Source organism: Varanus komodoensis, unplaced genomic scaffold, assembly GCF_004798865.1.
Source record: "Varanus komodoensis strain SLA01 unplaced genomic scaffold, ASM479886v1 scaffold5, whole genome shotgun sequence".
NCBI classification, from domain to species: domain Eukaryota; kingdom Metazoa; phylum Chordata; class Lepidosauria; order Squamata; family Varanidae; genus Varanus; species Varanus komodoensis.
Window position 1 is genome coordinate 41,845,385 of NW_025336087.1, and position 15,335 is coordinate 41,860,719.

The window sequence follows — 15,335 nt, forward strand, 5'->3', positions numbered from 1 at the left end:
CATTATGTGAGGACTGCAAAACAGCACGAGAAAGGGGATTTCTAGTGTTTCCCAGCTTTTAGATGCTGGAATTACTTCCATCCCTCCCGCTCTTTAAACGTATCACATGCTAAGCAAACAGACGGAGCACTCCTAATGAGCTGGGCTAGCAGTTACGATAGGCCGGACGCCTGAGGCTGAATATCGCGCCAAAGCGCCCCCTCCGATCCCTCCTGAAGCATGTTTACTGCGCATTTAACTGCCAGCCCAAGGAAGTCCGCCCCTTTTCAGCCGAGGGCCAATCGGCACCAACCATAATCGTTCACAAGAGAGAAGCTGGGGGCCGGCCTTGGCGAGCCCTACCCTCCCAGCCTATTTTCGAATTCTGTTGGTTGGCGTCAGAAAACACAAGCCAATGGCTGAGCCCTAATCCGGCTAAGCCCAACCCAGCGTGTCCCTTTGCTCAGCCGCTCGCCTTTGAAGCGAAGGGCGTTGGCGCTTTCTCCCACTTCTGATTGGTTTCCAGCGTCTGTCACTTTCCTGACGTTGGGGCCCGACTTGGTGATTGGTTCCGCCCAGGCGCGAAATGTAACGCGGGAAAGTCTAGGGCTTGGTGGTGGTCGGCGGGGGTTGCGGCTGCTGGTGGTGAGAAGCCGCGTGTGGGAGGGGAAGGCGAAGGCCGCGATCAGCTCGCGGTCGTGACCGGTCAGCATTTCCACGAAGAATCCTTCCCGCGTTCCCTGCCATGCAAACCTGAGGCGTCCCCTCCGGGCACCGAGGACGAGCCAGAAGCGTCGGCTACACCGGATCAAATTGTAGAGGGGAGAGTGCTGGCGCAGGATGTCTGAACGGCCGGGCCCTCCGCCTGTGATCTTCTGCCCCGGGGACTCCCCGAAGCGTGTCTTGGTCTCTGTCATCAAAACCACCCCTGTCAAGCATCCCCACGGAAGCAGCGAAGATCCCGCCCGTGTCCCGCCGCCGCCGCCCATCCCAACCAGCCCAGGCTTCAGCGACTTCATGGTCTATCCGTGGCGCTGGGGGGAGAACGCGCACAACGTCACCCTCAGCCCTCCCCCCGCCACCACTCAGCCTCTCGGCGGCGGCGGCAGCGGCGGGCCCCGAGGCGTCGCCAGCCGCTCGGGTGGAGAGGACGAAGAAGCGGACAGTCCGGACAGCGGCATCGGGGGCAGCGGGCATTTGAGGGTGAGTGCGCGGGGTCGATGGGGTTAAAACTGGAGGCAGTCGGGGGGGGTCAGAGAAAGGCGCGCGCGGCGCTGACGACGGTTGAGGGAAGGGGCTCCTTTGAAAAAGCGCCCTTTTAAAATGTCCGAGCAGCCCCCACCCCGCCCCCCTTTCCGAAGTCACTCGGAGGTTTCTAGTTAAGTCACTTCCGCGGGTGATTCACGCGCTGAATGACGACACCTCCGCGCGCCAAAATCCAGATTGTTTGTGCGCGTGTGTGTGTGTGTGAGTGCGCGCGTGAGCTTAAATGTCGGCCGGCAGCGCTGGCTCGCGTGCGCGCAGGGGACTCAGCGCTGGCAGGGCGGGCGCGCCGCTCGACAGGTAGCGCACGCGCCTCCCCCCGGGAACCAGCCGATCTCGTGGCAGGCGGATTGCGCGCGCTTTCAGCCCTTTAAAAAAAGGAAAGAAGGCGTTCTCTGTTTCAGCAGCTTCCTTCGCGTGCTGCTGGGTTGATACTCCGCCTTCGGCTGAATTCTGGGTAGGCAACGTGGTGCCCTCCACATGTTTTAGGCTACGGTTCTCGTAAGCATCGGCCAGTATGGCTAATTGCCAAGGATTATGGGATTTGTACCCAAAAGGGTTTGGAGGACACCGGCTTGCCTACCACGATGAATGAAAACGCTCTGCTTTAAAATACTCTGAACTCAGGGCAGTGACTGTGAAAGCCCTTACAGTTTGAAACCTCCTTTTGGATGAATGCCAGTGTGGCTGTCACTGATCCCAGTGTAATATTTTTGTAGTGCTGGTAAATGTATCTGCAGTGAATCCAGTGCCAAATTGGGCTTAACAAAGTGAGGAATTTGTCATCTTCCTGGGTATTAATTTATCTGTTATCTAAGATAAATACCTAATGGATTTCAAAACATTTGGTTGCCAAGAAATGCACTTAATATTTTCACTGGCTTACGAGCTGTAGTATCTTCCCGAACCCATTTTTCTTATGTAGTCATTTTTGATCTTCATCAGTAGCTTAATCATAGTCTGTTAATTTATTAGGATGGTATTAGACGAGGCCGACCAAGAGCAGACACAGTTCGAGATCTAATAAATGAGGGAGAGCATTCTTCTAGCAGGATTCGGTGTAATGTTTGCAACAGAGTCTTCCCACGTGAGAAGTCTTTGCAGGCACACAAAAGAACTCACACTGGTAAGTGGAATGAGCCAAAGCATAAAGTTAATTTCAAGTCTCCCATCCTCTTATCATTGGAGAATAAGAGAGTCAGTAACTAAGTCAAATATGTGGTATACTGAGATTTGCTAACACAATATTCTGGCTATACAAGTACAGAAATTGTTTTTCAGTTGCCAGTTGGATAATATAATCAGAAATTTCTCAAAACTGTTTACTTGGAGGCTGAAAGTTAATAACTATTATCACATTAACTATGTAATAAGGACTGCTTATTCTTTCCTATGACTTGTGAATAGTAGGTGCATTTAATAAGTGGGAAGACTCAAAATAATCCCCAGAGTTCTCTATATTCCCTATTTTCAATTGAACTGTTGGTTGGATTACATGTAGAATAGGTCCATGACTGACCTAGGTCCCGTTGCTTTCAATGGGTTTACTCAACATATTATTAATTGGGATCTAGCCCTGTTATTCTGTAATCTGTGGAATGGAGATCAAATCTTAATGAATATCAGAGTATCAGTAGACTTTCTACAGTGTGAAAAATTGGAGTAGGCATTCAGTTACACTTGCACTTCAGCCATAGGCCTATTGAACATAGTGGGATTTACTTTCAAGAAGGAGAGCATGGCTCATTACTCATTAACCTCAGGGCAATAAGTTTTACATTATTACTTTCTCAAACTCCAGCTAAAGGCTTTGTTTGAGGGGGAGGGGGATTCTACTGTTTAATAGATATCTTGACAGAATGATGCAGGATTCTGAAGTTCTTTGCACTTTCCTAGAATAACTGGCCGCTGTTCAGCAAGTGAAACACTTCTAAATGTCATTCTAAGACAAGCTGATGTTTAATATTTAATATCAATATTTTAAGCATAGATGTGTGTGTGGGGGTTTAACTTTCTGTGACTAAAACCTGTGGGTCCTAAAAGAGCCCTATATCAAACTGTCAGAATGGTTGTGACATGACCCTGGTTAAGGCATTTGCTGTAGGTCTATTCTCAATTTTCTGTGCATTTCTATCTTTTTTGTCTTATTCTTTAATTCTGTTTAGTACCCTTTCAAAGTAACCAAACACATATTAAAATTTGATAACAGAAAAGCTCTGGCCGGAATAATACAGTTCTAAAAGGAAGTATAAATGATGGTTATTTAACTTTTTCCTCCAGGCGAAAGGCCTTATTTGTGTGACTACCCAGAATGTGGGAAAGCCTTTGTTCAGAGTGGGCAACTTAAAACACATCAGCGTCTCCATACAGGAGAGAAACCTTTCGTCTGTGCAGAAAATGGTGAGCCATGAGAAAATGACTTTGTTCAAATAAACTGCTGTAAGAATCTTGTAAATAAGCCCACAAAAGTTACTTAGTCTTCAGATGTGCTTTATTAGCTACAATGCTGTCATCCAGCATCTTAGCTACAGAGGAAGGGAACTCCCTTCCTCCATTGCCAGCATAGAAACCCAAGAAGCCAGCCTTTTACTAGATTTGTTTTTAGAAAAGTTGCTTTCTATCGAGCCGGTAGAGGAAGATGGAGAGGGGGGATGGAACCAAAGACTAGGTTTTCTTTCATTATGCACCAGCACAGAAACCAAGTAGACTGATATTAGATGGGCAAAGATCCATCCATCCTTTGCCATCCCATTATATCTCTGCCCAGAATTCTTTGCCTCCTATGACTAACAGGTGAGCTATTAAATACAGTGCTGGTGAATGTGATCAGAAGTATATAAAGCATTTTGGAGAAATTATCTTCTGAAAGGGAAGGAAGACTATGTGTTAATGATTTGAAAGCAAAAGACATGATTGGCCAAAAGTAAAACATTGAAATCAATGGCAGTGTGTTTACATTTCTCAGATACCGAGTTTGCTTTGTCTTGGTTGAAATTTGCACTGACTTCTGAAAGAGAAAAATCTGAAAAAATGAGTATGTCTTGAAATGTGGTATGGATGATAACAGATAGAGCTGGGGGGAGGTGGATGAAAATAAGCTTGTTAGCGCTGTCAAAATCTGAACTGGAGACCCTGAGAAAGGACTGGAGGGTTTCTTCGTGACAAATTATTAAAAATGGGAATGAGAGGAATCCAGACATAAATTTTTGTAAAGAAAAGGAATATCCTGATCATATACAACTAAATAAGATGTGGGAGCAACACTTATTTTGGAAGAGAGTGATATTGGAACTCAAGCCAATGTGTCAGGTGTGTTTGGATCTTAATGGTAAGGGGTGTGTGCAGTGGCTAAGCTATAGTTCAGCAGGATGGAATGTATATTCTTAGCATGGGTAGAGACATTGTTCATCAGAGGCATAGATGCAACCCTAGACTTAGTGAATTCTAAACTTCAGCCTGATGAACTCTAGTACAAATAGAACCCTGAATATGGATCTATTTTATGTTCCTTTTGGAACTCAGGTTTGTGTATGCATATGAGTATCTTCTTCCCAACCTATAGGGAGAATGCCGCTGTACAGAATTTGTATATTAACCAATTGCTGAAGTTCTCTGTGTGGTTTACAGCAGTACATAAAACAGATAATACAATAAACAACATAAAATTTTCCATAATTCAAAAAAGTAAAACTAAAATCAGATAACAACATATGATGCACAGTTAAACCTCTAAAACACTTGGGACAGGTATTCTTCTCTAGCCCTTAGATATCCTTTTATGTCTTTAAATGGCTTGGCATTGTTTGATGCTGAAGGGATGGCAAGCTTGACACCAGGCTGGTGCCAGTGGCGAGATAATTCCCTGTTCGTTTATTTATATCCTGCTTTTGGGGCTTGCCGTTGACAATCTGGGGTCAGTAAAAGTGTGGCTGCAGGAAAGTATCTCAGACAGCTTAAGTTCTGTGGGTGCAGAAACCATAGGAAATAAAAACATTGGAAGAAGTGAGGGAAGCAGCCTGGGAAATTGCCAGAGTTTTCCACATTGACTGAATTATATTAGAGTCATGTTGTTGTTTGCAGGCCCACTGGTCTTCTTTTGATCAAACTAAGAAAACTGAAAACCTAGTGGATGTTTTTGTATTACATATCCTGAGCCTAATATTGTATATGTAGAGAAGATCAGGGATGGCTTTGTGCCTGTATGCTCAATGCTTTTTCTTTCTTTTCTAACAAGGATGTGTGAGCAGATTTACACATGCTAATCGTCATTGCCCCAAGCATCCATATGCCAAGTTGAGGAGAGAAGAACCTACAGATAGATTGAATAAAAAACAAACTGCAGACAACAAGGCTGTTGCTGAATGGCTGGCAAAGTAAGTCTTTCATATAAAAACAGCATTTAGGATAGAGAAATCTAGTTTCAAAAGCAAGCTATCTTGGAAGTTTTAAAGTATACCATTCTACGCCTCAGTCTTCAGGATATTTTTTAAAAATAACCTTCTTTGTTAGCTCAGAGTTATTACTGCCTAAAATGAACCATCTGTTTTCTTATCTTCATTCTGTGAAAAAATCTTGAGCTGGTGGCTCAAATATTTCTGTGATAACTCATAATGTTAATGTTTCTTATTAACTGACAGGTACTGGGAAATGAGAGAACAGCGTACTCCTACACTGAAAAGCAAAACTACTCATAAGCCTGACCAGGAGCAGCAAGATCCCATGGAATTCCTGCAATCCGAAGATGAAGAGGAAGAAAAAAATACTGCTCATTCAGCCCTCTGTAGCCGCATTCAAGAACAGCGTGAACGCTTGCATGGGGCACTGGCACTTATTGAGCTCGCAAACTTAGCCGGCGCTCCATTGCGACAGTAATAGAAGAACTGGACCTGCTGATAAAATGTACTGCATTTTGGTACTAAACCAATTAGTTCCCAAGCATAAGCTAAGCACCTTACTTGCTTCCATAGGCTGCTATTATGTAGAATTTATGAAGAATGTTGTTTCCCCAGAAAATGGGGTAAAAGAATTGCACTTTTTTGTATGGTAAAGTCAGATGTAAAGCTTTTTAAGTATTTTGTAAATAGAAGATTGTATAATGCAGGATGGAAATGGTCATGTTATAGAATGCTAGATTTGCAAGGTTAGGGCTGTGCTTTTAATCACAGTTATGTGGAAGTGAGCCACTGAAATTAGTCAGTCTTGCCTCTACGTAAAAGTGCTTAAAATTAGGATGCCAGTCATTCTTTGAATCAGTTCTCACAGGAAGCACTTTCTGAACTCATGCTGGAACAATGGTACACCTGTTCAAAGAAATTAGTCTGAAGGGTTTTTTTAACATTGGATGTAAACAGTAATGGATCCATGCTTTCTCAAAAATCAATATTTTACTTAGCATTACCAGCAAGGATGCCAGAATAACTCTTAACATTGCTACTGTAGAGAAGAATTGGTTGGTTGGTTCAGAATCTTCACTGTGACTGATGACATGAAGGCTGACTTTTGTGGACTGGGATCTCAGCAGTCTCTTGGTTGAGTAGCACTTGTTGTTCCTAATAGAATGTTGGGAATGTTTGCACATTGTTGGACTTGCCTAAAACTGAGTGATTACCCTTGCAAATCTTCAGCATTGTAACATATAAAGCATGGATTTCTTTCGGATTTCTTAGACAATAGCATGTATGTTTTGTTCATAGGAATATTTACAAGGCATTGTTATGAGATTCTCATTTGCAAACACTAAAGTACTGCTTCAGAAAATTTTCTTGCAGATAGTTTTCTTATTGCATAACGCCACCTTATTGTTTGTTTGAAACTTACATGCCAAGTTTTTGTTCACTAACTGTAGCTCAGTTACTGATACAATTATGAAATGTTGCTATAAATTAGGAAAATAGTTTCCAGCAGTAGTTGCAAGTGTGGGATGTATGGGTTAGGATTTCCCTAAGTGAAGCTGTAGACTAGCACTTCGTGCTGTTGAGCACTGAAAGAAAGTTTTAGCAGAACATCATATTGTTCTTAGTAGTTTTAAGTAATTTATCATATGCCAGATATGTGCCTTGATAGGTACCTGAGTAAAATGAGTAAAGGTGTATAATAGACTGAGCAAGTTCCATACTCCTGATTTTAAAAGAATAAAGGCTACTGGCATAAGCATATGATTTATCTAATTATTGTCCAAATGACCTCCTCCTATGAGTCAAGCTGGCTTAGAATTCCTGATCACAGCATATAAGCAAAGAAAGCTTTTTCCTTCTCTAAACTTCAATGACTAATATCTTAGTTTGGCAATATGAAAATACACGCACGCCCTTTGTTGCTACTTCCAAGATTATATAGATGATGTGTTAGATTCAGATAGTTTACAGAAGGTGCCTTTTGCTCAGTTTTCTGTGATTTCCTTCCTTGGTTTCCTACCAAGAGAACTCCACATTGCAGGAGCCCTGATGCAAGGAAATGTGTTTTGGAGGTTCTGAGGACTAGGAGAGGGGCAAGAAAGTCAACATTCAGTTTCATCCCCTTCCACAGGTAACTATCTGAATCCAGTTCTATACCTATAAGGTCGACCTAACTTTGATATATCCTCAGAACTGTGTATTAATGTTAGCAAACAGCTAGAAAGGGGGAAGATAGTGCAGGAAATTGATCTGAATCATAAAATTGTCACTTTTGGGCTTATTAACATCATATGTTTGACACCTCTGCTTCTGTAATAAAAGCACTTCTACTTGGACCTTTTTGGCTATATAAAAGTTGATTCGGAATGTCAGAAAATAAAGCTAAGGAACTTAAAATGCAACTTTGATGTTTTCTCTGAAGCTAATTAAGCAGCAGAGAAAGACATTTGCACTTCATGGAATCCAGTTGATATCATTGTAGAAATTATGACAACAGGAACTCATGAGAATGAAGTCTAATTTGTTGTCAATGCACGCAAATTTCTTCCCTATTTCTATATATTATTTACACTGAATACATATTGAAAATATGTATTTAATTGAAATACATTCTGCCTAGCTGTAGGCAGATCAAGCTGCTTTACCAATTATGTATAAAATACATATTTGGAAAAACTCCATTTGTGAAAAAAGATTTGGGTTTTTTTTTTTTTTAAGTGGTGGTTAAAGAATTCTCTGCTTCATGTGATTAAGCTGTATTTTTGGCATGAGTTAAAGTGCTGTAATTCTAATAAGCTTGGAATAAAAAGTTGCCTGAATTTAAATTTTGTGTTCATTGTGGTGCTGTGGTTTATTATAGCTCAGAAATACTATCAGCCGCATTCAAAGTTTCTTCAAAGCACTGGTGTGTACACAGTTCTGTGCCTGATTCTTCCTTGATACACAAGATAATGGAAAAGCTCTCACTTCTGGCCCTTGCGTAGCTTGTGCAGCTTTATATTTATCTCAGTTTCTATATTTTTGCATCATTGAGAAAGTATTAAACCTTTCCAGATTTCTGAAATGTGCCCTTGGAGGAGGGGTGGTTACAAATAGTTTTAAAACCCTGCCTTGCTGGGCTGCCCATAGTGTGTTTAAATCCTGGTCAGGCAGATGTCCCTTGAAGTTCACAAGCAGACTCCTTCCCAACAAAAAGGATCAAAGGAAGCTCTTTACTATAGTGCTCACAATTTGTGGTTTGTAGAAATATAATGGGCACTATTCTGTCTCGTCCATGCTCTACTGGGACTCAAGATTAGCCAATGTAAAGCAGTTCCTCAAGCATCCAGAAAGAGCAGAAACATTTGCTGACCAAGGAAAGTCAGTGGAGCTCCCAGAAGGAAGTTCTGCTAAACTACTTGTACTAATCTGGGAACTAGTATTTCCAAGGTTCCTATCATAAGTGCTACCAATAAGCTCCACTAGCACAACAGTACTAATGAAGGTGCATTAGCATTACAGAATACTTCCCATTGTCTTAATGCCACGTGAAGTGTGTTAGAATGAGTAATGTTATGATGGGGAGAAGGAAATCCTTTACTCGGTTAACACAAATCCTTTATAAACCTTTTAACATGAACATAAGAAGCTCCATACTAGATAAGACCAAGGGCCATCTAGTGCAGCATTCTCTTCACTCAGAAGCCAACAATGGGAAACCTATAAGTAGGGCATGAGTACAATAGCACCATCCCACTCATGTTCCAAAGCAACTGATGCACATAAGCATATTGCTTCTAGGGCTGGAAGTGGCATATAAGCATCAACACTAGAAGCCACTGTTCATCTTCATGAATTTGCCCCATCCCTTTTTAAAGTTGTTCAATATTTTTTTGTAGTGAATTCCATATTTTAACTATGTTTTGTCTGAAGAAGTCTGTCCTATCTCTCATGAAGCTCCCCTCCATTAACTTTATGAATGATCCCAGGTTCTAATATGAAAGCGAGAGAGAAAGGTCTTCCTATGCACTTGCTCCAAGCCATGCATAATTTTGTAGATCGGTATCATGTCTCCCCTAAGCATCACCAGATGTTGCCTTTCCTCATATGGAAGCTGCTTCAGCCCCTTGATCATTTTTGTTACTCTTAGGTGTGGTGTCCTGAACTGTACACAGTATTCCAAGTGTAGTCACAGCACAGATTTGGATAAGGGGAGTATGATGTTGGCAGTTTTTTTTATTGCCATTCCTAATTATACCTAACATGGAATTGGTCTTTTTTTGTTTTATCGCACCAGCTATGCACCAGGTCAACATTCTCAAACTGCCCACAGCAACTCAAAGTGTCTCTCTTGGTCAGTCACCACTAACTTGGATACCGTCATTTTCTATGCAATCTTGAGTTTTGTTTTGTTTTGTTTTTGCTTTTATGTGCATCACTTTGCACTTGCTTACACTGAACTGCATTTGTCATTTTGATGCCTACTCTCCCAGTCTGGAGAAGGCCTTCTAGAATACCTCACAGTTCTGTTTGAACTACCCTAAATAATTTGGTGTCACCAGAAACTTGACCACATCACTGCTTAAAGTGAAATTTAGACTATGTATGAACAAGCTGAAAAGCGTTGGTCTCAGTGCAGATCCCCGAGAACTCCAAGTTTATATCCTTTCCTTGAAATAAGTTACCATTTATTCCTGCTCTCATCTGTTCTTTAATTAGTTACTGATCCATAAGAGGACCTCTTTACTTTTTGGAACTCCAAGTAAACAATGTCTACCAGACCACCCGTCCAGAGTTAGTGCATTAGTGAGATATAATTTCTTACCTTTACAGAAGCCACCTTGATTCATTTCCAACAAGGTTCTTCCTTCTACATGCTTGTTAATTTTATGTTTAATAATGCTGTCAGCCAATGAACCCAAAACACACACTGAACTAACTTAATGTTACATTGGCCATTTTCCAGTCCTGTGGTACACAGGTGGACCTTCTAGAGCTGTTACACATTTTAGATGATTGGGCAATTTCACTGTTGAATTCTTTAAGAACTCTACAATAGCCACCATCTGTGCCCAGTAATGTATTAATGTTCTGCTGTCAATAAGGTTGAAAACATTGTCCTTTCTCACCACTATTTGCCTCATTTGTTCAGGCTCCTTTCCTGAAAACTTCAGTTTAGGATCCGATATCTGTCCTACTTTCTCTGTAATAAAGGGCTACAGATGAAAAGAATTAATTTAGCTTTTCTGCAGTCTCCATATCCTGCTTTGGTTCTCCTTTAACTTCATTGTCATTGAACTGTCCAACTGTCTCCCTAGCTGTTTTTTTGTTTCAGATATATTTAACTAATTCTTTATTTTTGGTCTTGATGTTATTAGCAATATGCTCCTCAAAATGCTTTTTTACTTCTATTATTGTCTGCTTGCATCTCTTTTGTTCTCATTTGTGCAAGACTTCCATGTTCTAAAGAAAGCCTTTTTTCTCCAATAGTTTCCTTGACACTCCTCATTAACCACACTGTTAACCTCATGGTCCTTTCCTAACCCATGTATACATTCTAGCTTATATATTATAAGCAAGCATTTCTGAGCAGCAAATGGAATTACTAAACACATGCAAATATTGTGGAAAAGCATTACAATGGAAGGGGATATTGTACAAATTTCAAGGTACAATACCTTCCAGCATTTTGAAGGCATTTAAATCTCTTGTTCAAGGTAGAGCACTAAAACTGAAGGAAAAAAATATGCCAATTGCCCAGCTGCAAACATTCACTCCAGCACACTTCTGCAGGACCAAAAATGATTATTTTCAAAAATGCTGACACATCTGAGACACTTGCTGATATCCTTGCTTTTTAGGAACACAGCAGAGGTCACCAAGTATTTATGTGAATCTAATTTATTGTTGTAAGCCACCCCAAGGCTTCGGCGAATGGGGCGGCATAAAAATGTTTTAATAAAATAATAAAATAAATAATAAAATAAAGTATGAATGAAGAAGAATGTCAGTGGCAGTAGCATGATCACAAGTAGAGGCGGTTTTCACTGCATTTGCTGGCCAGCTTTCTAGGCATTTCCAACAACTCCTGATAAAATTGCCTTGCCAGGTCACAAAAAGCCACCCTGAGAGCAAGCCACCCTAGAAAACTTTACTACAAGCCATGGGTCCTTAATAAGCCTACTGCAAGCCATGGATTGCAGATAATAACCTATGCGTGTGCTCCAGCAGTGTCCCTGCCTGAGCTGTTAGAGGCAGTCTTGGACCTGGTGTAGAGGACCACCAGAAAGTTGGTTCTGGGAAACTTCAATCTCCATGCTGAGGCTACCTTACCTGGGTTGGCTCAGGACTTCATGGCTGCTGAGGCTGTCTCAACATGTCATTGGCCCAATGCATGAGAAAAGTCACACTTGACCTGGTTTTCTCAATGGGCCAGGGAGATGGTGGTTCAGTTGTGGTGGAAATGACCTTAACTCTATTGTCATGGATGGACCATTTCCTGGTGAGGTTTAGACTATTAGCCTCATTCACCCTCTTTAAGGGTGGAAGACCTATTAGACTGGTCTGCTCCCAGAGACTGATGGATCCAGTGGGTTTCCAAAATGCTCTGGGGGATTACCCAGTGAATATGGTCAGCACTCCTGTCAAAGCCCAAGTTTCCCTGTGGAATAGGGAGATGGTTTGGCAGTTGAAACGATTGTACCTAAACATCTTCTCCACTCCGGCAGAGCTCAGTCAGGTCCATGGGACAAACCAGAACTGAGCGTAATGAAGCAAGAAGAGAGATAGCTAGAGTGTTGGTGGAGAAAACCTTATGATGAGTCCGACTGAACATGACTTAGAGCTCATTATCGAGTCTATTTCATGGCAATAAAGGAAAATGTCAGCATTTTGCCAGTTGTATCGCTTCCTCACAGTGTTGTCCAGTTGAGCTATTTCAAGTGGTCTGGGGCCTCCTCCAGTCTGGTTTTCCAGATGATACCCCAGAGTCCTTGACATCTCTCTGTGACTAATTTGCTGTATACTTCAAGGAAAAATCACTGAGCTGAAAACCTCTACAGCTGAGTCAGTTCAATCTTTGGATATGTCCAGTGCACCAGTTCTTAGTCTGTTTATGGATGAGTTTCAGTTGTTGCAACCCAATGATGTGGACAAGGTACTTGGTTTGGTTTGCCCTACCACCTGCCCACTTGACCGTTGCCTTTCGTGATTGATTGGAAAATCAAGGAAGACGGTTTGGACCTGGGTCTGGGAGGCTTTCAATGGTACCTTCTTCCCTAAAGGAAGCTGTAATAAGACCTCTCCCGAAAAAGCCAAACCTGGATCCAGGGTTGGCTACTAACTACGGGCCAGTGGCAAGCCTCCTCTTCTTGGGCAAGGTGTGGGAATGGGTGGTAGGTGGGCAGCTTCAGGCACTCTTGGATGAAGCTGATTTTCTAGATCCATTTCAATTGGAATTCAGGCTGGGGTTTGGGAAGGGGACTCTTTTGGTTGTCCTGTATGATAATCTTTGCTGAGAGAGAGATGGGGGGGGACTGTGACCCTGTTGATTCTCTTGGACTCCACAGTTGATATGATTCCAGAATGGGAAGTGTCCGGAGCGCTGTCTGGTCCATCATTATTAGGTGAGTTTCAGTTGTTGTGGCCTGAGGAAGTGGACAAGGTGCTTGGGATGGTACGGCTTATCACCTGCTTGCTTGACCCTTGCCCTTCTTGGCTACTGACGAAAGCCAGACATGGGGTTGGTGCCTGGGTCCAGGAGGTTATCAACACCTTGCTGAGGGAGGGCCGGGTCCCTGCCCCTTTAAAGGAGGCGGCGATCCGACCAGTCCTGAAGAAGACATCTCTGGACCCAGAGGTAGCCACCAACTATAGACTGGTGGCCAACTTCCCATTTTTGGGCAAGGTGCTGGAGTTGGTGGTGGTGGGACAACTTCAAGCACTCTTGGATGAAACGGATTATCTGGACCCATTTCAGTCTGGCTTCAGACCTGGTTATGGTACTGAATCTGCCTTGGTAGCCCTGTATGATGACCTGTGCAGGGAGAGGGGCAGGGGGAGTGAGTTCCTGTTGGTTCTCCTGGACCTCTCAGCAGCTTTCGATAGCATCAACCATGGTATTCTTCTGGATAGGCTGGCCGGGTTAGGAGTAGGAGGCACTGCATGGCAGTGGTTCCATTCCTACCTGGCCGGCCGATTCCAGAAGGTGGTGCTGGGGGACTACTGCTCTGTGCCATGGCAGCTTTACCCTTGTGTTCCACAGGGCTCTATTTTGTTCCCTATGCTCTTTAACATCTACATGAAACCACTGGGAGAGGTCATCTGATGATACCCAGTTCCACCCAGCTTGTTCACATCTTCCCCAGGTGAGGTAGCGGCTGTACTGAACTGGTGACTGGCTGAAGTAATGGGCTGGATGAGGGCCAATAAATTGAGCCTCAATCCAGATAAGATGGAAGTCCTGTTGGGGGGTGGCTTGGGTTTTCAGGTAAGTGATTTTGACCTTGTCCTGGATGGGGTAGCACTCCCTCTAAAGGAAGGGGTCTGCAGCTTAGGAGTGCTCCTTGACCCAGAGCTGTCACTGAAGATCCAGGTGGTGGCGGTGGCAAGGAGCGCCTTCCTCCAGCTTCGACTGGCCCATCAGCTGCGTCCTTACCTGGACGAGCACTGCCTAGCAATGGTGATACATGCTCTGGTAACTTTCTGGTTGGATTATTGTAATGTGCTCTACGTGGGGCTAACCTTGAACATGGGCTGGATCCTTCACTTGGTACAAAATAGAGCCTCCAGGTTGCCGACGGGGACCGGTTGTTATTCTCATATAACACCAGTCCTCTACCAGCTCCACTGGCTTCCAGTTGAAGTCTGGGCCCAATTCAAGGTGCTAGTTTTAACTTAGAAATCCCTAAACAGCTTGGGACCAGGATATTGGAAGGAATGTCTCCTTCCTTATATGCCCTCACGCCCCTTAAGATCTGCAGGAAAGGCCCTGCTCCGAGAACCCTCCCTGAAGGAGGTAAAGAGGATGTCTACTCAGAGTAGGGTCTTCTCTGTGGTGGCGCTCAGACTGTGGAATGCGCTCCCCAGAGAGGTTTGCCTGGTGCCTAGCTTATATTCTTTTTGGCACCAGGTGAAAACCTTTTTATTCGAACGCTATTTTAAAAACCTTTGATTTTAAAAGGTATCAGTTGCTTCTTTTATCTAATTTTATCTGTTTGTATTTTTACTAATTATCTATCTTTCTTATTTATTGTTATTGTTTATGGATTGTTTTGACTATTATTTGATTTTAATGTTATAAGCCATCCTGAGACGTTGTCATAAAGGATGGCATATAAATGTTTTAAATACATACATACATACATACCTACTGTAGGGCTCTATATTATCCCCCATGCTGTTTAACATTCACATGAAGCCACTGGGAGAGGTCATCTGGAGCTTCGGGCTGAGCTGTCAGCAATATGCTGACAACACTCAGCTCTGCCTGTCTGTTACATCAGATCCAGGTGAAGCGCTCGCTATCCTGAATCAGCATCTGAGCTCGATAAGGGACTGAATGAGGGTCAATAAAGTGAAACTCAGTCCAGACAAGACAGAAGCGCTGTTAATAGGTGGCTCGTCTGCTGGGTTGGGTGCTCATCTCCCTGACCTGGATGGAGTTGCATTCCCCCTAAAGGACAGGGTCCGCAGCTTGGGTGTGCTCCTGGATCTAATACT

General features: G+C 43.1%; 1 protein-coding gene across 1 annotated transcript; it reads left to right on the top strand.

Moving 5' to 3' along the window:
* The first annotated feature begins 573 nt into the window (after window positions 1–573).
* ZNF367 (zinc finger protein 367) lies at window positions 574–8,466 on the top strand. The gene is made up of 5 exons (XM_044446861.1): window positions 574–1,182; window positions 2,218–2,368; window positions 3,523–3,642; window positions 5,477–5,615; window positions 5,880–8,466. The coding sequence occupies exons 1-5, from the start codon at window positions 820–822 to the stop codon at window positions 6,112–6,114; spliced, it is 1,008 nt and encodes a 335-aa protein (XP_044302796.1). The 5' UTR covers window positions 574–819; the 3' UTR covers window positions 6,115–8,466.
* Window positions 8,467–15,335: the final 6,869 nt, after the last annotated feature.